This window comes from Moschus berezovskii, chromosome 19 (genome assembly GCF_049115385.1).
Source record: "Moschus berezovskii isolate FMDL1 chromosome 19, NW_MosBer_1.0, whole genome shotgun sequence".
NCBI classification, from domain to species: domain Eukaryota; kingdom Metazoa; phylum Chordata; class Mammalia; order Artiodactyla; family Moschidae; genus Moschus; species Moschus berezovskii.
In genome coordinates, this window is record NC_142478.1 from 55,770,867 (window position 1) to 55,793,502 (window position 22,636).

The 22,636-nt window shown below is 51.8% G+C and overlaps 1 protein-coding gene across 6 annotated transcripts in view; it reads left to right on the top strand.

The window, feature by feature from the left end:
- ABCB9 (ATP binding cassette subfamily B member 9) overlaps nt 1–21,516 on the top strand; it is a 40,083-nt gene extending 18,567 nt beyond the window's left edge. For all 6 annotated transcript variants that reach the window (XM_088828129.1, XM_088828128.1, XM_088828127.1 and 3 more), the window contains 10 exons: nt 4,255–4,369; nt 4,958–5,088; nt 5,984–6,189; nt 8,905–9,102; nt 10,397–10,525; nt 12,593–12,781; nt 13,275–13,448; nt 16,036–16,195; nt 17,746–17,882; nt 20,275–21,516. In XM_088828129.1, the coding sequence (XP_088684255.1) occupies nt 4,255–4,369; nt 4,958–5,088; nt 5,984–6,189; nt 8,905–9,102; nt 10,397–10,525; nt 12,593–12,781; nt 13,275–13,448; nt 16,036–16,195; nt 17,746–17,882; nt 20,275–20,535 (1,700 nt within the window). In that variant the 3' untranslated portion in view covers nt 20,536–21,516. The remainder of the gene's footprint in view (nt 1–4,254; nt 4,370–4,957; nt 5,089–5,983; nt 6,190–8,904; nt 9,103–10,396; nt 10,526–12,592; nt 12,782–13,274; nt 13,449–16,035; nt 16,196–17,745; nt 17,883–20,274) is intronic.
- Nucleotides 21,517–22,636: the final 1,120 nt, after the last annotated feature.

A 22,636-nucleotide genomic window follows, 5' to 3' on the forward strand; every position in this document is an offset into this window, starting at 1 on the left:
AGCATCAGTCCTTCCAATGAATATTCAGGGTTTATTTCCTTTAGAACTGACTTGTTTGATCTTGCTATGCAGTGCAGCCGTATAAAATAATAACAACAATAATATACCCTAGAATTTTCCCAATTAGTTCCTCATTTTGTTTTTGACTGCATAATATCCCACCGTGTGACTGTACCATAGATTATTTAGTCAGTCTCCTGTTTGGGTGGTTTTGAGTCTTTTTTCTTGTTTATACACATTTCCTATAAATGTGGGTATATCTAAAGAAGTCATCCTACAGATAAGTGGCATTTCTGGGTTCAAAGCATTTTTTATAATGAAGCAGAATAGAGCCATCAGGGTATATAGTCTGTGATGAGCTTCAGTTCAGTTCAGTTCAGTCGCTCAGTCGTGTCCGATGAGCTTAAGTTGCATGAAACTTGTATCCTAGTTGTATGCACCTGTGTGTGTGTCCTGGTTGGTGATATAAATGATATCTGTTACTCCGGTCTGGTCTGAACAGTGAAAGTGCCACTTCAGCAACACAGTGGGAAGCTGACATCGCAGGGTGGAAACTCTGTGGGTTCTGGGGGTGACACGGCCCAGGTACCATTTCCATTCCTGCTCCAGGCCTGGCTGTGTGACCGTGGGTGGATGATCCAACCTTTCATAGCTTCACATCTTTATTCTGTGAAATGGGGGTTGCTAGCATCCTTGTTACAAGATGTTGTAAAGTTGGAATAAAGACAGAGAGGAGAGGGACGTCCCTGGCGAGCCAGTGGTTAAGACTCCAAGCTTCCAATGCAAGAGTCATGGGTTCAATCCCTGATCGGGGAACTAAGATCCCACATGCCACGAGGCACAGACAAACAATCAAACAGAAAGGATTGAGAGGAGAAGGAGAGGTACAGAGCTTTTTCCATACGGTCAGTACAGGGATGTTCACTCCTGTGAGTTGTTACATATTTAACTCACAGAGGGACAGAGTCTGGAAGCAGCCACAGAGCCACAGTGATCTCAGAGAGGACTGGCGAGCCCTAGAGCCCCTTTCCATGTACCATCTACCCTCTGTCCTCTCAGTTCCGGCCCCTTGACCACTGTATGATTTTAGGCACGTAAAATCTATAAAATCAGCAGTTGTGAGGTTCAGTGAGCTCATACAAGTAGGCTGCCTCGGACAACTCCTGGCACATGGAAAGCTCCCAGTAAGTTTTAGTGGCCGTTAGTACTGAGATGACCCCTTGTCATTTAACCAGACTGCTTCTCCTCCTCATGCTACGAGGTCAGCAGTCTGCTCGTGAGCAGCCTACTGGGATTCTATTGACTCTGGTCCTTAGCTACAGCTCTGGTGACAGGAGTATCTTGCATCTACTCTGCTGCCTCCCCTCAGGCTTGGAGCCCCTTGGGGTCAGAGGTCAGGTCTGACTCCTTCAGGGCCCCCAATACCTGGCACAGAATCAGACTCACTGGGTAGATGAATGAGTGAATGACCATCCTGCCCATGTTGGCAGTTGTCTCCAACACGGCCTTGCTTCCCCCGCCTGACAGGGCACTGTTGTGAGCTGTTGTACGCTCAGGGATACAGATGTCCTAAAATACAGCCGAGCAGATTGTGCCAGCCTGTAGGGTTATGTTGAGGTCAAGGGCTTCAGCTTGAGATCAGGCCCCCAACTTCATTCATTGTTTTATTTTTTTGGCCACACCACGCCTCATCTGGGATCTTAGTTCCCCAACCAGAGATCAAAGCTGCACCCTTTGCATCGGAAGTGTAGTTTTTTAACCACTGGACCACCAGGGAAGTCTCAGATAGTTTTAGTCGAGTTTACTTACCATGGCCAAACTTCAGTGTCTCATCCTTTCATGAGGGCTTTGTCAGAGTTTTGTGAATTTTTTTTTTCGGCTGCACCACAGGGCATCTTAGTTCCCTGACTGGGGATTGAACTTGTATCCCCTGCACTGGAAGTGCAGAGTCCTAACCACTGGACCACCAGGGAAGTCCCAGGTTATTGTGAAAATTAAATGAGGTGAAGCACAGTGCCTGGCAAAACTAGGTACTTCACAAAAGTTAAATACTATGGTTGTTGGTCTTCCCAGGTGGTGCAGTGGTAAAGAATCTGCCTGCCAATGCAGGAGACGTGAGTTCAATTCCTGAGTCAAGAGGGTCCCCTGGAGAAGGGAATGGCAACCCACTCCAGTATTCTTGGAGAATTCCATGGACAGAAGAGCCTGGCAGGTTACAGTCCATGGGGTTACAAAGAGTCGGACACAACTGAGCGACTGAGCACATGTGCACACACTGTGATTAACAATTATTTTTCAATCAATAAACATCCAGTAGGGCCTAGATTTTTCTGAAACCTTATAATGTAAAAGGAAAACTGCCCATTGTGGAAAAAAAAGTTTAAATTTAGTGTTGAGTGTCTCCCATTGAGATTCTTTAATACGGATTTCATGGCAACCTAACTACAATAACCTTTGGCAAATGACTTAACCTTTCTGAGCCCCCGTTTCCTCATCTGTAAAATGGGAAGAATGATAATACTGCATTTAGAGGATTATTGGGAGGCATTTGAGACTTGAAAGAGGTGAAGGAGCCGCTATCTGTGGTAACAGTGGTCCAGGCAGAGGGAACAGCCTATGCAAAGGTCCTGAGGCAGAAAGCTGCCTGATTATTAAAGGAAAAGTAGAGAGAGTAGAGGGAGAGTAGAAGATAGTAGCTCAGTACTAGGGCCAGTCAGGCAGGGGGTATCAGCCGCCGTGAGGACCTTGATCCAGGGTGAGACAATCTGACTTGGGTTTCACAGGCTCCTGCTGTCTGCTGGGAGTGGAGAACAGGTTGATGGGGACAAAGGTGGCAGCAAGGAGAAGGACGTTGACAAAGCCAGGTGGGACAGCAGAGGGAGAGGCAGCAAATTCTGGAAATATTTTGAAAGTAGAGGCATAAGATTTGCTGGCAGACCAGAGAGTTTCACCTGGTTCTTGGGCAGATTCAACAAAAGAGTTTGCCTACCTGCTTATTAGTTCAGCGCCCCCACCCAGCAAGGGCTCCATGAATGTCTCTGGTGGTTAATATCATCACTGGTGCTTGTTGGACTGAAAATTCTTCTGGAGCTCCTCAGGCCCTTTACTTCCCCATGGGTAAACTGAAGCAGAGATTCAGCTGAGGCAGAACTTCTGGCTGGAGACTCCATCTGGCCAAGGGCAGGGGAAATGGAGGCCCGCTCTGTAGCCACCCTGTGGTTCCAGCAGAGGGCGCCAGAACCCCACAGAAGGCCTCACTGTCTTGGCTGAGCCAGTTCTGCAGAGCTGACCAGGGAGGGACTCACCAGACCTGCACAGGGTGCACTGATTGACTTTTGTTGAGCACCTCCTCTATGCCTGGTGCTGACCCGGGCTGTGGCTGCCAGAAGAGCTGCAGTGAAAACTGGACACAGGCTGGTCTGACCACCTCCCATTTCGTGTCCATCGTTTCCATGAGAGTGGGACATTCATTCCAGGTTATTGGGAGGGAAGGCACAAGGAATGAGTCCCCAGACTGGAAGCTGGTTTGGGTTTGAGTCCTGCCGTCCTCTTAATTGCTGTGTGATGTCAAGCAAGTTACTCAGCCTCTCTGAGTCTCCCATTCCACCTCAGTGAAATGGGGATGACATCTCTGCTGGATGCCCCTTTCCCCCCGCCACACCCAGGATTGATGTGAAGATACAGCGAGACACATGGGTAAGAAATTATCTGTCAAGCTGTAAAGTGCCCGACCAAGAGGGGTGGGGTGGCAGTTCTAGCATTGCTCAGAAGCAGAACATCAACATCTTCTGAGCTTCTAGAATGTGGACTCTAAACCCTCTGGCAGAGAGAAGAAAGAAGTGAACTTTGGTGGCTGTCAGTCATCAATTGGTGGTGTGATTCGGTGAGCCTCAGCTCATCTTTTCGGCTCCACTTTCTTCATCTGTAAAATGGGTGATAACAGGGTCGCCTTCTGAGTCCTCATGCAGAGGGGATGAACCATCACCCAGGAGCCCCATGGCTCTGTGTTCTCCACGTCTGGGAGCCATTATTCATGATAACAGGATCCAGTCAGTATAGACTGAATAACACATTTCCCGTGTTCCTGATCTCTGAAAAGAGGGGGCCCCCTCCCCGCCCCTGCCTGGGTAATAAGCAGGAGTTTGGAGAGAGAGAAAACCCCACAGGTGGAGTAAGCAGTGAGGGTAGCCTGGGGGCTTCCAGATCCCCCTCCTGGCTGCAGACGCCCCCATGAGCCCGCCCTGTCTCCGGCAGGAGAGACCTTCCTTCCCTACTACACTGGCCGGGCCATTGATGGCATCGTCATCCAGAAAAGCATGGAGCAGTTCAGCACGGCCGTCATCGTCATGTGTGTGCTGGCCATCGGCAGGTAGCAACCCCCTGCCTGCACCCACCCACCAGGCCTGCAGCTGGGAACGGGGATGGGGTAGCTCCTGAGAGGAAAAGGGGCCAGAGAGGCCCAAGAAATGCCCCTTGGGATGGGAGGCTAAGGCCTGTCCCTCAGCTGGTCCCCATGGTAACCAACAACCCAGCTACTGGCTTAGTTCTGCCTATTTGGTTGAGCCCCACCCTAGAGCCACACCCCTCTTGTCCCTAAAAATGACTTCAGTCCTCGGGGTTCCCCTTTCAGCACCACCCCACCCCCAACTATTTTCCAGGCAGGAAACAAGGGCCAGCTTTGTCTGTGCTGTTCTGGAAAGGCAAGGGGCCTGATGGGTGGAGCTGGGCTTCTCGCCCACAGTAAAAGAAGTTCCCCCTGTGCCCTCATCCTGGGGGCTCCTGTTGGGAACAGGGTGACCGCCTGGCAGTGCCAGCCCCAGAGAGTGGGCTCCAGGTTGGGGTCCCTCACCCCTGCGAAGGCCCTGGCCTGCTAGCAGTGGGGAGGGAGCAGTGAGGGGTGGGGGTCAGTTGCCGGAAGGATGTCGTGCTATACATAACATCTCTTATCTGCAATTAGCTCATTTGCCGCAGGTATTCGGGGCGGCATTTTTACCCTCATATTTGCCAGACTGAACATTCGTCTCCGTAACCGTCTCTTCCGCTCGCTGGTGTCTCAGGAGACAAGCTTCTTTGATGAGAATCGCACAGGTTGGTCTTCCTGGGGGCCTCTGGCGACCTGGGGCTGGGCCCGGCCAGGTGGGCCTGCCCCATGTTGAGGATGTAAATGTGTGAATCGGTGTTCTCAGTCCTGCTGGCTCTCCCTGCCATCCAGTTCAGGGTGGGGATGACCCTGGTGGCTGGCCTGGGCCTCCAGCCCCCCTGAGCCCTGGGGAGCTGGTCTGAGGTTTTGCTGTGAGCTCTGGCCACTCTAGGACCCTGGCCAGGCCACCCTGTCCCCGAAGCAACCAAGGCCTCACCTCCCACTGGCTTGCGGGAAGCACATGGGCCAGGACTCCTCCGGCCTGTGGGGGTGAGCAGGGCAGGGGACAGGACAGAACAGAGAGGCCGAGATCCAGTCTCTGAGGCAGCCCAGCCTAGGTGCAGGCCCCATCCCTGACTTCACCTTCCTGAGCCTCTGTTTTCTCCTCCGTAAGATGGGAACGATAACAGCTGCCCCACGGGATTGTCAAGGTCTTAGCCCAGTATCCAGCCATCAGTAAGGGTCGGTCTGTTCCTCTCTCTTCCATAGCTCAGATTGTTATTACCATGAGGCTGAAGAGGGGAGTGACCCCTCTGCCAGTGACAGGGAAGGGCCACGGGTTCAGGTCTGGCTCAGTCACGGCCATGCTATGTGGCGCTGAGCAAGACTCTTCCCCTCTCTGAGCCTCAGCTGCCTCGTCTGTGCTCTGGGAGATGCTGAAGCTGAAACCAGATGCTGGGGATAAGGGCTGGGCTCAGAGCAGCCCTCAGGGCCATCGACTCACCCTGTCCCCCCTGCAGCCCAGCCCAGAAGATAGGGAAGGTCCAAGTTCCCCAAGGGTCCCCCGCCCCCGCTCTCAGTGGCCCTGTTACTGCAGAGGGAGCTGAGAGGCCTGTGTTCCAGGGGACCTCATCTCCCGCCTCACCTCGGACACCACCATGGTCAGCGACCTGGTCTCCCAGAACATCAACATCTTCCTGCGGAACACGGTTAAAGTCACAGGCGTGGTGGTCTTCATGTTCAGCCTCTCGTGGCAGCTCTCCCTGGTCACCTTCATGGGCTTCCCCATCATCATGATGGTGTCCGACATCTATGGCAAGTACTACAAGGTAGGCCCCGCCTGACCCCCACAGGGGTCTCCCCACCAGCAGCTCTCAAATGATCCCTTAGGATGGGCTCAGAGGGCCGCTGGGGGCTAGTGAGGGCCTTGTCTTAAAACTGAGTTTGCATTCAGTCATTCATTCGTTCAGTCAATGTTTATTGAGCACCTGCTAAGTCCCAGGCACTGGGATACATCAATCAGACAGGACCCCTGTCCCCAGGGAGCTTATATTCTAATAGAGCCAGCCAATAAATAGCAACAGTGATAATGATGGAAATATATAATACAGTCATAGCTCAGTTGGTAAAGAATCTGCCTGCAATGCAGGAGACCCGGGTTTGATTCCTGGGTAGGGAAGATTCCCTGGAGGAGGAACTGGCAACCCACTCCAGTATTCTTGCCTGGAGAATCCCATGGACAGAGGAGCCTGCCAGGCATGGGGTCACAATAGTCGGACACGACTTAACAACTAGGGATATAATACAATAAAAGTTGGAGGAGATGAAGAGATAAATGAAAAGAAATAGAGAGCATTAGGGTTGATTGCAGTTTTATTTTATTTTTAAAGTTAAATGTCTTTCTTTTGCTATCCTTTTTTAAAATTTTTATTTTGCTTTTGGCTGCGCTGCATCTTCATTGCTGTGCTTGGGCTTTCTCTCATTGTGGTGAGCAGGGACTACTTTCTAGTTGTGGTGTACGGGCTTCTCATTGCGGTGGCTGCTCTTGTTGCAGAGCACAGGCTCTGGAGTGCAGGCTCAATAATTGTGGTGCATAGGCTTAGCTGCCACAAGCCACGTGGGATCTTCCTGGAAGACAGATGGAACCTGTGTCCCCTGCATTGGCAGGTGAATCCTTAACCACTGAACCACCAGGGAAGTCCCAGGCTGCAATTTTAAATTGGTCTTTCTGAGAAAGTAGCCTTTGAGTAAAGAGGTGGACATATTGGGGAAGCTCGTTCCAAGCAGAGGGCACATCCAGTACAAAGGCCCTGAGGTGGGAACGTGACTGGCCTGTTTGAGGAGCCTCAGGAAGGCTGGTGAGGCCGGAACCAGGAGTGAGGAGAGACCTGGGAGGTGATGAGGGGGTTAGATGGTATAGGCCTTTGTGGGAAGTTTGGGTTTCACTCTGAGTGCAAAGTTTGCTCTTTTTCTGTAGAGTGTATGTTCAAGTTTGGGGCAGGATTGGAGGTGCTCAGGCCCCCATGATCGAGGCCCTCACCCACGATGCAGTGATGGGCAAGCAGCAGTCCCCTCCAGCTGCCCCCAGTGCTTCCTCTGTCAGAAGGATCAGCCTGTAAGCTAGGCCCCTGCCTCACCTTCCTCCTGTTTCCCACAGTGGTGGGTGCCTCTGAGCCCTCAGGGACCCAGGGTGGGTGCAGGCAGGTGCAGGCAGCCCCTTCCCAAGTGATTCAGGCCTGAGGGGGACAGGAGCACTCCTGAGCAGGGCGCTTGGACCCTGAGGTCCCCACTTGGTCAGGACCCTTAGTGCCCATGACCTGAGGCCAGCACCTGAATGAATCCATTCCCCACAGCCCACTGTGTCGTCCTCCTGCAGAGCCCAGTCACCCAGGAGGGCCCTCTCCCCCGCAGCTCTGGATCACTGGCCTCGCTGTTTTCGCCCCTGAGGAGAGAAAGTAAATATATGAGTTGGAGTCGGAGCAGTTTCCCTTCCACCCCACCCTTCCTGCCTTCCTGCCAGCCCCTGGGAGGGGCCAGGAAGCCCTGGACCGCCCTGCATCACATCAGCCCTGCCTCTGTGCACACCTCAGGCTCCACCTTCTAGTTCAGGAGTGAGGCTTCAGGCAAGCCCTGTTTACCTGTACCTGTACCCCATGTATAGGATACCATCATTGAGTCATCACCACAAGCCACACACGTTGTCCACAGCCAGACATGACTCAAGGCAGTGTGGCTCCTCCCACGGTGCCTGAGCCTGAGTACACTGTGTGTTTCCGATGGCCTGGGCGTGACTCGCAGGTCATGAGACATGCCAATGTAGCCTCCTGGGCAACCTTCCTGGCTGGTGTGAAGTTCTGAGTGTGGTAACTATCGCAAAGCCTGAATAGCGAGGCCCAGGGACTGCTTCCGGAACTCTGTGGGCAGCAGTCCAGTGGTCATGTACTTGGGACCACTTCTCAGCCATCCATCCCCAGTTATAAGCACACAATGTGGGCAGATTTCATAGCCCGTGGCCTCCACCACCATCTAGAACTCAGCTAAGAGTTCTGGAATCTCTGTGCCAGTTTTGTCTCTCACATAATTTAATGTATGTCGCTGGATGTAAACGGTGCCTCCTTAATAGGTAGTGTTTCTTGTGCAGTGTACAACCTGAACAACCATCCAGAGAGCGCATCCCTGCTCTTATGCCAGCTTAGGATCAGGTATCGAGACTCGTTTTTCTGAGAAGATTATGTATGGTCATGCATAACTTCCTCTGAATACTAGAGATAACTTCACGATCAGCGCCCCGTCCCTCAGGAGATAGAGCCTCAGGAGCTCACCCCCAAAGCCCAGCTGGAGTCTGTTGTCTGAGCTCAGCAAATCACACTAGAAGGAGATGGGGGAAGAAGGGGAGCTAAGTCTCATCCCCTTGTCCCTGGAACTCCCTGCATAGACCTGACACCAACTAAAGACAGAAAACCCCAGAGAGACCTGGGGCTCAGGCAGAGGGTGAGCCTGTCTGTTTTGAGGTCTCCTCCTCTTGTCTCCACTCCCACCCATAGAGGCTCTCCAAAGAGGTCCAGAGTGCTCTGGCCAGAGCCAGCAGCACAGCCGAGGAGACCATCAGCGCCATGAAGACAGTGCGGAGCTTTGCCAACGAGGAGGAGGAGGCGGAGGTGTACTCGCGGAAGCTGCAGCAGGTGTACCAGCTGAACAGGAAGGAAGCTGCGGCCTACATGTACTACGTCTGGGGCAGCGGGGTATGTGCCCCCAGCCTGGGCAGGTCTGACGCAAAGATGGGGGCCCCTTGGTCAGGACATTAGCCCAGGTCCCTGCATGCTGGTGTGACGCTTGACTTTGTCCTGACTTTCTGCTTGTCCCCAGAGAATCTGTCTAGAAAGAAACGTAGACTCCTGTGAATGTCCCCCCAGGACACCCCCTCTTACCTCTCACCTGGGTGTGAGGCGGCCGGGCAGGAACTTTCTTTTCCCTGTTGGGGAGACACCCCTGCCAAGGTGGGGAGTCACCCCGAGGCCATCTGGGGATGTGACCTGGGCAGCTTCCCGGCAGGTCCTAGAGTGTCCGGCTCACTCCCTGGGGATGCGTTCCAGCCCCTCCTGGAGAAGGAGCACATGGGGCCTGTCACTCTGGCCACACCTGAGGGTGGCTTTCGGAGAAGAGCTGGGTAGGCATGAGGAGGGTTTGGAATTTAGGGCAAGGAAGGAGCCGGTGGTCTACAGACAAGCAGGGGATGAGGAACTTCTGGGACCTACCCCCACCCAAGGTAACCCCTCCTCAAAAGTGCCCAGCTAGAGGGGAGAAAGGCCTGAAATCCAGCTAGCCAAGTCTCCTGGCAGTCTGCCTACAAGTCAGGGTGCCTCTTGCTGCTTGTGCAAAGGCACTGTGGTCCAGCTGTGGGTCTAGTTCCGACCCAGCACCGCTGGCTTCGAATGAGGCGGGGCAGATAGGGGCCCCGAGTGGGTTGTGTCGTGGGTGTGCAGGTCCCACTCCTCCTGAAGACACTCCCCCAGCACCGGAGCAGGTGGGAGGCAAGCACACCCCAGACACAGCCCCTCCTTCCTGGTAATACAGACCTCATCTGCTTGGCCTGGCTTGCTGTGTGACCTTAGCCAGAGGACTCAGCCTCTCTGAACCATGCTCTTCCCAATAAGGAGGAGACGAATAGCTCCAGTTTGGCCTCGCTGAGGTGCTTGGAAACTCTGTGTGTGTGTGTGTGTGTGTGTGTGTGTACACCAGGGCCTGACAAAGAAAGCCTTGTTCCTGACCAGGCTCATGGCCTGTTCCAGCAGGGGGCCTTTGCAGGGAAAAACTCCCTAGTGGGGGTGGGGAGGGTGTGAGTGACAGAGGGGCACCAGCTCGTGGGAGGCCGTCCCTGCCGCTGGCTGGACTTGCAGTTTGTGACTATGAGTGCGGAGCCCACAGCTGCTCTCACCTCCCCTGCAGCCTGTGGGGCGGGGAGACAGAGGGAATGGGGTTGTGGATCTGAGTCAAGGCCCCCCGTGAGTCAGACTCCGCTTTCCATCTGCCCTCCAGCTCACACTGCTTGTGGTCCAGGTCAGCATCCTCTACTACGGGGGCCACCTTGTCATCTCGGGGCAGATGACCAGTGGCAACCTCATCTCCTTCATCATCTATGAGTTTGTCCTGGGAGACTGTATGGAGGTGAGGGGCTGGCTGGGGAAGGGGGTGTCCTGGGGAGGAGGGAGAGGGTAAGGGGGAGGGATCTGAATGGGGGTGCTCCACGGTCCGCAGGAGGTGGCATTTCTTTCTAAAGGACATGATAATACCAACAACTAAACTAACACTAATGTGTGGCAGCAACAGAAATTATTTCAGAAGATGCTCCTGAGCACCTGTACGAGGTCTCAGTGATCCCCGGGTCCCCACTTCCCAGAAAAATAAGCTGAGGCTCAGAGTGGTTCAGTGATTTGCCCCCCATGTTCGCAGGGGTTCCCAGTTCCAAGCCAGATGGTCTGACTTTATTTTAACCCACTTTAAAGAGCAGCTCTATGGAAAAAGAGCAGAGTGGGTTTGTTTTTTAAATGGATTCTGTCTTTATATATATATACACACATACATGCATACAGTATTCAATTTTATTTTAAACTTTATTTGGCTGTGTCTGGTCTTAGTTGCAGCATTCAGGATCTAATTCCTGGACCAGGGATCGAACCCGGGCCCCCTGCACTGGGAGCATGGAGCCTTAGCCACTGAAGCAGTAGGGAAGTCCTTGTAGATTAAGTCTTAATTTGGCTTCTCCCACCAGCAGGTCCTGAGATGAGGGAGCTGGGGAGCTTGTGCCTAAATTGCCATCAGTCACTTCCAGAGGATACGCAGAGTGAGGGTGTTGGTTCTCTGGTCTGATCCCACCCCCCCCACAAAGCCCTCCAGCACTCAGGTAGAGCCTGTGTGTCTTGCAGTGATAAAAGCCCAAAGGTGTGGGGGTCGGGGGGTGGTTAGTGTCTTCTGCAGATGGCACTTGGCCTTGGCTCCAGTCAGACTTGCAGTGTCATTTGAATCAGTGTCAAGGAAGCCATGCTTCAGAAACATCCACAGCAGTGGGCAAAGACATGTGTCCCAGGATGTCCAGTGTGGCATTGTTTGTAACAGTGAAAAGTTAAATGCTCGTCAACCAGCGATTGGGCAATACGGTATAATCTATGCCAGAAACAGTCCATCTGTGCTACCAAAACTAGGCAGCAGCCACAGGAGTGAGACAGGGCTGCGTGCACTGGTGCAGAGAACCCTAAGATACAGAATTAGTGAAAAAGCTAATCTCTGAGTCATAGGGGTGGTCTGATCTCGTGGTTTTCTTTCGTCTCAAAATTATTTAATTACGTGCATGCATGTGTTTGTAAAAGCAGAAAAAGGACTTGAAAGACACAGCGCCCTGATAACCGGGGCACCGCTGGGATGAGGGCTAGAGGACCATGTCTGCACAGCACTTGTGTCTTAATGAGTAATTACATCTGGATGTTAACAGCTGTGGTGTGTTGAGGGCTTCCTATGTGCTGAGTACTGTCTTCACAGAACCACGATACAGGTACTGATATTACCCCCATTACATCAACCAGGACCCGCAGTCACAGGTCATAAGGGCCTGAACTCGGGAGCCAGGATGCCTGGGTTCGAATCCTGGCTCTGCCGCTTCTCCATCTGTGTGACCTGGGGGAAGTTACTTGAGCACTCTGCGCCTCAGTTTCCTTATCACCGCAAAGGAGCTAACGATAGCAGCTACCTCATAAGATATACATGTACTCAGTAAAATGAGTCATTATTCACATTTATACTTGTGTATATTTTTACCCAAGGAAACATATAGTATAAATTTAGGGCCATTTTTATCATCAAAATTTAAAAATCTTGTGGCAGCTGAAAGAGGAAGGTCCAGTTCCTGTTCTGCTACATTCTGGCTTCTCTGCAATTCCATTTCTTCTTCCGGGGGGTGATAATGCCTACCCTGCTGGACAGTGGTGAGGTTCAGCTGTAACACATAAAGCATCAGTATTTTTTATCACTCTCTTCATTTTTTGCATCATCATCCTGATCTGCTGTACCAGCAGGTGGGGCTCCGACAGCCTCCTGTGACCGTACCCCGCCCACCCCCCATCAGACCTGCTGCTGTGTTCTTGCTCTCTCTACACCCCCTTCATCCCTCCGGCACCATGTAGAGGGGACCTAGGATTGGAGTGTCACTGGGTCAGGAACATGTTTCTCCTCCCTCCACAGTCCGTGGGCTCCGTCTACAGTGGCCTGATGCAAGGAGTAGGGGCTGCCGAGAAGGTGTTCGAGTTCATTGACCGGCAGCCGACCATGGTGCATGACGGGAGCTTGGCCCCTGACCACCTGGAGGGCCGGGTGGACTTTGAGAACGTGACCTTCACCTACCGCACTCGGCCCCACACCCAAGTCTTGCAGGTGAGAGAGGGCCTGAGAACCCCCCACCACCACCCGCAATCATCTTTTCCCTCCTCCCATCTCTCTTGCATCTCCTACAGGCCAGGCCATGGCAGTGCAGCCGAGAATATGAAAAGCAGAGTCTCTCCACTCCTGGAGTTGGGCTCTTGTTGGGGAAGGCAGAGCATTAACAAAAGGATTCTAAGAGAAATGCTAGGAAGGCAATAAATCGGGGTAGTCTGCAGAGATGGTATTAATAGTCCAAGAGGGCTTCTCGGGGGAGGTGACTTTTGATCTGGGACCTAAACAAGGAGCAGGAGCCAGCCAATGGCTCTCTGCAGAGAGAACATTCCAGGCAAAGGAGACGAGTATGAAAGTGCTGTCAAGGCCTAGAAAGGAGAGCCTTCTGGGGGCGTTGGCAATGGGGCAGGCTGGGAAGGGTGCCCAGGGCCTCTGAGACCAGAGCCTCTGAGTGAGCCAGCAGCCCCACCTTGTGTCTGCGTGTTCCTTGCAGAACGTCTCCTTCAGCCTGTCCCCAGGAAAGGTGACTGCGCTCGTGGGGCCATCTGGCAGCGGGAAAAGCTCATGCGTCAACATCCTGGAGAACTTCTACCCACTGGAGGGGGGCCAAGTGCTGCTGGATGGGAAGCCCATCGGCGCCTATGACCACAAGTACTTACACCGAGTGGTAGGTGCATGGGCTTTTGCCGCCCTCCTCCGCCCTTTACCTGTTTGACCTTCTCTCGTGAGCACTAACAGATGCAGGCAGGAGGGCTCAGGATACACACACAGTTCAAAGGATTATCATGGGGATTTCCCGGGTCGTCAGTGGCTGAGACTCTGTGCTCCCAATGAAGGGGGCCCAGGTTTGATCCCTGGTCAGGAAACTAGATCCCACATGCTCTAACTAAGACCCAATGCAACCAAATAAAATATATATTAAAAAAAAAAAGGATTACCACCAACGTAACACCACCCAGTTTAAGAAATAGAACATTCCAGCACTCCAGAACCCCCCCACCCACCCCACTCCATGTGCCCCTTCTTTTCCTCCCAAGAAGTGCCATCTCACCCAACTTTCATAATCATCATTTTCTTGCTTTTCTTTTGTTCTTCCCATCGCTGTGTGCCTCCCCAGACAGCGCAGCTGTGTTTTGCTAGTTTTGAACTTCATCTGACTGGAGTCATAACATGTGTATTCTTTGTGTCTTGTTTCCTCCACTCAGCGTTATTTGTGAGTTTTCCAGGTTGAGGCTGTGTTTGTCGTTCCTTCATTTTCATTGCTGGGAGATAATCCACTGTGAAAACATGTCACAGTCCACTTACACATTCTGTTTCTCGATGGGCAGTTGGGGGTGCTTCCTACTTTTTAGTATTGGCAACAATATTGGTATGGACAGCACTGATACTGTGTGTCCTGGTATGCACAGGCGGGTAGTTCTTCCAGAGTGGATGCGTATCCTCAGCTCTAGTAATTCCTGCCATTAAGGTGGTTTACTTTTTTCTTTTTTTAACTTTACAGTCCCACCAGCAGTGAAGGAGAGTTCAGGTTTTCCACATTTAAATTATCTCCAGTACTTAAAGGAGGCTATTCTCGACCTTACACAGTTTTTGGTAATCTTCTCAGACAGGTATACACAACATCTGACCCTGAGCTGATGTAAGAGCAGGGACACCCTGGACGGTTGTTCAGGTTGCACACTATACAGGAAATACCAGCTATTAAGCAGACACCATTTACATCGTCAACAGACATTTAAGTTATGCGAGAGCCTCGGTTGGCACAGAGATTCCAGAACTTCCAGCTAGTTGTAGACGCTGGTGGAAGCCACAGATTGTGACCTTTTCCCACTCATGTGTATATAACCAGGGGTAGATGGTGGAGAAGTGGTCTCAGGTATGCCAGCACCAGGCTGCTGCCCACTAGAGTTCTGGAAGTGGCTCCTGGACAGAGCTGTTCAGGGTTTGCAATAGTTAACATGCTCAGACACTTAATCTCAGATAGCTAGTATCAGTCCTGTATCTGTAACCAGTTGGTGAGTATCTAGAGGTAGTTCATTGAGGTCTTTTCCATTTTCCTGGTGACTAAAGATTTTAAGTCCTTTTTCATATGTTTCTTGGACTTTTGAATTTCCTCTTTTGTGAACATCCTTTGTTTAAATTTTTATTTTATTTTTTTATTTATTTTTTTTTTTAAATTTTTTAATTTTCATAAACCCAAAGCAGTAGAACTCAACCGTCTAACTATATTCCCAAATATTCAGAGAATTTTATAACAAACGTGTGAGAATCCCCTCCACCTCACCTTTTGAATTCCACCCCATGGCACGATCCAGCATTATCAGTTTAGTCAACATCCTTTCCTTCCCAACGTGTTTCCCATCTTTATATAAACATATCTACATATAGAGACTTCCCTGATAGCTCAGCAGAAAAGAATCTGCCTGTAATATAGGAGATGCAGGAGACACAGATTCAATCCCTGGATTGGGAAGATCCCCAGGAGAAGGAAATGGCAATCCACTCCACTATTCTTACCTGGGAAATCCCATAGACAAAGGAGCCTGGTGGGCTACAGTCCATGGGGTCACAAAGAGTCGGACATGACTTAGCAAGTAAACAGCAGCAACAACAATATATAAAGGCACATACACTATTTTTTAAAACAAAACTAGAATAGTTATATATATATAAATATATATACGTGTAGCAGCTTGATTTTATAGATGAACTGTAATCATTTAATCAATCCTCAATTTATGGACAATTAGATTTTTTTTCTTTTTACAGTATTGTAATGACATCCTCCAACTACATACAGATTCCTAAAGCTGGGACCCTGAGACAATAGTTCCTTTCTGTTAGTCTGTAAAAGGGAGGGGGCACCAACCAGGGAGGTCCCTGTGGCCTCTTGCTTCTTGCTGTGGACACACTCACAGAGGCACAGTCCACACTCTCTCACTCTCTTTTCTTCCAGGTCAGAGGCAGCCAATGAGCTCTGTCTCGGAGGTCAGGGAACTTGGCTGAGCCCAGAGCGGCAAGCTTAGCGGGGCCCCCAGTATGTTGATCAGGGAGGCTGAGGGCTTGTGCAGAAAGTAGACTCCAATGTGTGGAAAGAAGAGAGGCCACTGAATGCAGCAGCCAGCCGTGGGCCCTGATCAGATTTCAGACTTGAGGCCCCAGGCATCAGCCAGGCCTGGGGCTGGTGAGGTTCTTGGTGACAGCTGGACTGATGCGTTCCCGGCCTCCCATGCCCCCTCCTTCCTCCTCCACAGATCTCCCTGGTGAGCCAGGAGCCAGTGCTGTTTGCCCGCTCCATCACAGACAACATCTCCTATGGCCTGCCCACTGTGCCCTTCGAGACAGTGGTGGAGGCTGCCCAGAAGGCCAATGCCCACGGCTTCATCATGGAGCTCCAGGATGGCTACAATACAGGTACAGGGCCCAGATCATCACCTCCACTGTGCCTGGAGGTCCATCCTCAGGGATTCAACCTTCTGAGTTATGCGTTGCCAGCTACTCTTTATTATTTCAGGGGAAATCCACATAACATAAACTTAACTGTTTAAAAATATTTATTTATTTATTTGGCTGCATTGAGTCTTGGTTGCAATATTTGGGAGCTTTTGTTGTGGCTCTCACGCTTAGTTATCCCCTGCACTGCAAGGTGGATTCTTAACCACTGGACCACCAGGGAAGTCCCTAAACTTAACTATTTTAAAGTGAACAATTCAGGGACTTCCCTAGTGGTCCAGTGGTTAAGATTCTGTGCTTCCACTGCAGGGGGCATGGGTTTGATCCCTGGTCAGGCAACTAAGACCCCACATGCTGTGTGGTGTGGCCAAAAATAAATAAATAAGGTGAACACTTCAGCGGCACTTAGTACATTCACAGTGCTTTAAAACCATCACCTCAATTTAGTTCTGAAACAATTATTTTAAAATGATATATGTATTATATTATTTATAGTTACTTTATGTGAATAAGTATTTTAATTTAATGAGTTGAACAATATATTAACTTATAGATTTGATTTAATGTATTTTAAAATTTTAACTCTTGCAGCAGGGCTATTCACACAGTTCAAAACTAAAAAATTAGACCTAATTACATCCAGTGAAAAGTTTCATTTCATCCCAGTCTTCCCTACCAGTTCCTTCCGGCCCCCACCAGAGCTTCTTTCATTAATTTCTTACATGTTGTTTTGGAGTTTCTTTATGCAAATATGAGTATGTGTTTTTAGTTCCTCCCACCATCTATAGAAAAAAAACAAAACAGCACCTTATATTCTGCACCTGGTTTTTTAAGTGATACCATTTTTTTCCATATTGATACCTAGAAAGCTACTTTTTTTTTTTAGCTACTGCACAGTATTCTATTGTGTGGCTTTATAATACTTTCCTCAAAAATAACTGATTTCCTCAGTTTCCTATTGATAGACAATTTGTATTGTTTTTTGGTTTGGGGGTTTTGTCGTTTTCAGTTAACAGTGCTGTGAGTCACAGCGCACGAGCAAGTAAATGAGCAGGAAATATTCCCAGAAGTGGGTTTGCTGGTCCAGGGGTTGTGTGTCTGTAACTGTGGTCTGTGCACTCACACAGCACAACCCAACACCCAGAGGAGTGTGCACCGCAGCACGGGGATCTCAGCAGCTATACTCCAGGAAGACTGGGGGTGCCCTTTGCCCTCAGCCACCCCAGCACAGTGTGTTCTCAAATGTTTGAAGCTTTGCCAGATTAATAAGTAAAAGTTGGCATCTTGGTACCAACCGCACACAGTCATAATTTGCTTGCCCCTTATGAGCAGAAGAAGGAGCACTGTTCCATGAGATTTCCAGCCCGTGGCCCTCGCACAGCCCCACCTTTCCCGGGGAGCAGAGCTCCCTTGGCAGAAGGGAAAGGCAGAGGCAAGGGACTGCTCGTTCCTCCCCAAGGCCCACCCAGCCTCCCCTCCCACTCACTTGCTCCTGTACCTCCTCCCCGCAGAGACAGGGGAGAAGGGTGCCCAGCTTTCCGGGGGCCAGAAGCAGCGGGTGGCCATGGCCCGGGCTCTGGTGCGGAACCCACCCGTTCTCATCCTGGACGAAGCCACCAGCGCTCTGGATGCAGAGAGCGAGTATCTGGTGAGTTGTGGGGTGGCGGGTGATGCTGGAGCAGACCACCGGACAGGTGCTGGGAAGGGCTCAGGGTGGCTGTAGGGATTCTCCCAGGCCAGCTTCCTGGATTAGGGTGTTCTGGAGCTGAGGGCGGAGAGGAGACCCATGGCGTGGTCACTCAGCCCAGCCTCAGGGCTCTAGGTGTTGAAACCAAATGCACCTGGGTTCATCAGGAGATGTGGGCCCTGGCTTAGGAGCTCCACCCTGGAGCTCATAACCTGAGTGTCTCTCTTACTCCAACTCTCACGTCATTGATAAAGTGGGGCCCACAGTGTATTTAAAGACTTAGCTACCCCTATCTTGCCATGGATCCATTCATTTATCACACGGTATTTAATGCCCGCCTCCCGGGCACCAGGTGCTGTTCTGGGTGCCAGGGTCACATTGGCCCCTGCCCTCAAGGTGTTTCCAGTCCAGGGTGAGAGACAGATAACAAGGAGACAAGGGTGGGTTTGCCCTGGGGCCTGTGCTATGTAGAAAATGAAACAGTCCTGTGATAGAGAGGTTGAGAAACATAGCCGGCCATTAGTTAAAGCTGGGAAAACAGATTTTATCCAGTAGCTAATAAAGCAGGGAAAAGAGCTGAGATCTGTCTAAGATTTGTGCAGGGGTGATGATGGTGATGGGGCAGCCATTTCAAAGGGAGATTGAGGATGTAGGGAAGGGGTGGGGGCAGAGCTCAGGGGAGACTCACAACGGGCTGGGAGCTGGCAGACAGTTGGCAACCACTCGAATTAGGATTCCTGTCCACCACCGAGTCTGGGAGATGGGGCCCTATCCTTCCTGATGACTGCATTTCAAAGGAATGACAGAGAGAGACATTCCTGAGCTTTAGGAGATTTGCATATGTATCTCCCGGGGACAGAGGAAGGTGTGACAACTCTAAGCCCCTTTTGGTAAGTAAGTACCCTAAGAAAGGGAGCTCAGCCACCCACCGCCTGGCGTGTGTTGGTTAGGACACTCAGTTCTCCTGGCGGCATTTAGGGGCTGGGGTCATTGCCCCTGCAGGAGCCCCACTGGAATGTGGTGCAGGGTTCAGAATTCACGTGCTCAGAATTCTGCCCAGAATTCACGTGCAGACAGGGTCATCAGGTAGCTATTTAGCTGAGACCAGAAGGGAAAGGAGCCAGTCAGGGGGATCTGGGTAAGAGCATCCTGGGAAGAAGGGCAGTGATGGCAAAGGCTCGGAGCAGGTCCACAGCCAACCCCCCAAGGTCAGCATGGTTGATGGTGGGAGTCGAGCATGGTGAGGTCAGGACAGAGTCATTGTGGGTACACCAGCCGTTCAGGCCCTGGAAAGGGGTTTGGATTTTTTTTTAGAATAGGTTTACGTTTACAGAAAATTGAGCAGGAAGTACAGAGTTCCCGTATATACCCTCCCCCCAAACAATGTCACCTGTTATTAACATTTTACATTAGCAGTGTATTAGTTCCCATTGAAAACTGGTATAAAGTAAAGTGAAGTGGCTCAGTCGTGTCCGACTCTGCGATTCCATGGACTATAATCTACCAGACTTCTCTGTCCATGGGATTTTCCAGGCAAGAGTACTGGAGTGGGTTGCCATTTCCTTCTCCAGGGGATCTTCCTGACCCAGGGATCGAACCCAGGTCTCCTTCATTGCAGGTCAACGCTTTACCCTCTGAGCCACCAGGGAAGCCCTGGTGTTAGTGCATTGGTATTAGTGCATTGTTATTAACTCAAGGTCACCATTCACGGGTCCCTTTGTGTTGCAAATTCTATGGGTGTTAACAAACACAGGATGTCACGTTATGCAGAAGAGTTTCATGGCCCAAAAATTCCCCCCAGGAGTTTGGGTTTTATCCTAAATAGGACAAGAAGCTCTTGGAGGGCTTGGAGCATGAGTTCAACAAACACTGATTAAAAGTATTAAATCCACATGGGGTCAGGAAAGTTGCTGGGATCCAGGAGAAAAGGAACGGTGGCAGAGGTGGAAAGATGGAGCAGAGAGACCCGGGGGAGATGGGGCTACAGGATTTGCTGATGAGTCAGGTTTGGGGGGTGAGGGAAGGATGAGGAAGCAGGTGATGCTGGTTTTGTTGGCATGAGCTCTGAGGCTGATGGTGAGACCATTAACCAAGGCCAAGGTTAGGGGAAGACCATGTCAGGGGCCCTTCCGTCATTCACCAAGTGCTGCCCCGTGTCAGGCTCTGAGCTCTGTCCCCCAAGGACAAAAACTCAGGAAGTAGGTCCTATGCAAGCCCTCGCTTTACAGGCGAAGAAGCCCCAGAGAGGCTGAGTGTCCGTGGGATATGGTGAACCCGGGATCTGAGCCAGGACTGGGAGGGGTGGTGGGCGGTGGCAGCGCCCAAGTGAGCCGGTGCCCTCTTGTGTCCGCAGATCCAGCAGGCCATCCACGGCAACCTGCAGAAACACACGGTGCTCATCATCGCGCATCGGCTGAGCACGGTGGAGCGGGCACACCTCATCGTGGTGCTCGACAAGGGCCGTGTAGTGCAGCAGGGCACACACCAGCAGCTGCTAACCCAAGGCGGCCTCTACGCCAGGCTGGTACAGCGGCAGATGCTGGGGCTTGAGCCCGCCGCGGACTACACAGTCAGCCACAGGGAGCCGCCGGGCAACGGCAGTCACAAGGCCTGACCACAGGGCCCTGCCTCTCCTGGTGGGGCAGAGGCCCCAGAGCCGGCCCAGCAGAGGTGCCCACGGGGGCCCCCAATCCCAGCCGCCCCTGCTGCCCTCTGAGCCCAAGCCCATGGCCCTGGAGGGGGAGGGCCATCTGCCCTGCCCCACGAGTCACTGCTTCCTGCATCTCTTCCCCGAGTCCCCACCCTGTTCCCCGGGCCACCACCGGCCCCCTGCTGCCATGAGCCACCCCTGCCAGTCTGGGCACGGAGACACCACTGGTCTCTTGGGCTGGTCTCCCGAAGCTTCTAGGTGAAGGTAGAACTACCTTTTTAAACCAAGATCTTAACCAGATTTTTTTACTGCTTGGTTTGATGACCTCCATCAACTCCTAGATTTCAAAAACATTTTTCTAATTGGGAGTAATGATGGGCAAGGTCCCTGAGATGTTCTGGAAACTTCTGAGCTGGGAGTGAATGACCCTTCTCCCTAAGAGCCTGGGGGGATTTCAGGGAGAACTGGGCCTCTGCCGTTTGCCCCTGGAGAGAAGGGGTGTCCCAGTCCCTGTGGTGGTGGGAACATGGCGGGGTTCGGGGACTTCCCGTCTTGCCCTCTTCCCAGCTTCGTGAGTCAGGCCAACGGTGGGCGGGGAGTGGAAGGCACCTGCCTGCCCATCACCCCCCAAATCTAAGCCAGTCTCACTGTGAACCACTACGAACCTTAACTAGGGGAGTGAGGGGCTGGCCAGGCCTGGCGGAGCCTCAGGGGGTCCCTGGCCCAGCACCCAGCTTGAGCCCCTCCCCCTGGCTTGCCCCTTCTCGTGCCCTCTCCCCTGGCTGGCAGCCCCCTCCCCACAGCTGCCCTGCCGCTCTGCTGTTCTGAGGCTCTCTGGACATCTGGGAGTCCGGTGCACGGGATGCTGGCAAAGCCTGGGTCTGGCTTTGTAGGGGGGTTGTGAGATGTTGGGAGAACCCGGTCAATAAAGTATACTACCTCTGACCCCTGACCTCTTCCTGGGCCATCTGCCTCATCGCCTGGTTAGGTTTCTCCATCAGGCCGTGCCTGGTGTAGTTGTGGGGAGACTCTGGGTGGTCTAGGGCCTCCCCCCATCCAGTGTCCAGGTGCCCTTCACATCCCCAGGACCCCCAGTGCAGACACTCACATCCATCTGTCTCCATGGGGCTTGTGCAGGATAACAGATCGGTCTCCACTAAACCCCCGGGGTCCTTTGTGCCTCCCGGGAAAGCCGAGACCCAGCAAATGCCACAGCCCATGGCACCAAGACATGTTACCCAGCAGCACAGCTCAATCAGAAGGGAGGCTTAGGACTGGACACAGGAAGACCTCCTGATGGTAGTTCTTACTTGCTGAATTGTGTGGAAGTCTGGGGTTCTGGGAGAGGGGCTGGGGCAGTGGCTTTTACCAACAGGTATGGAAGTATTTGAATATTTTTAACAACCAATGAAGTCACACTACATACACCAACTCCATGTCTGCCATGTATCCATTTTCCTGCCAAATAAATTGAGGCCTGAGGCCCAGACCGTGGCCAGCTCAGTCCCCTGCTTGCCCTCAGGGACTTGGACCTGCCTTGAGCATCTCATTTATCCAGGACCCTCTGGCTCCCTCCCTGAAGAAGCCATCGTGAACCTGAGAACGAGGTGCCCCAGCAAGAACCTGCTGAGGCCCAGGCTGGGGTTTCAGGTGGAATTGGAGAGATACCAGGTTCTTAGCGTCTGATCTCATTTAATCCTCACAACAACCAATTCTCTCTGCATTTTAAAGTTGAGGAATCTGAAGCTCAAAGAGGTTAATTGATTTACCCTACACTACACACACTTGAGAGTCCCTTGTACTGCAAGGAGATCCAACCAGTCCATTCTAAAGGAGATCAATCCTGGGTGTTCATTGGAAGGACTGATGCTAAAGCTGAAACTGCAATACTTTGGCCACCTCATGTGAAGAGTTGACTCACTGGAAAAGACTCTGATGCTGGGAAAGGTTGGGGGCGGGAGGAGAAGGGGATGACAGAGAATGAGATGGCTGGATGGCATCACCGACTCTGTAGACATGAGTTTGAGTGAACTCCGGGAGTTGGTGATGGCCAGGGAGGCCTGTG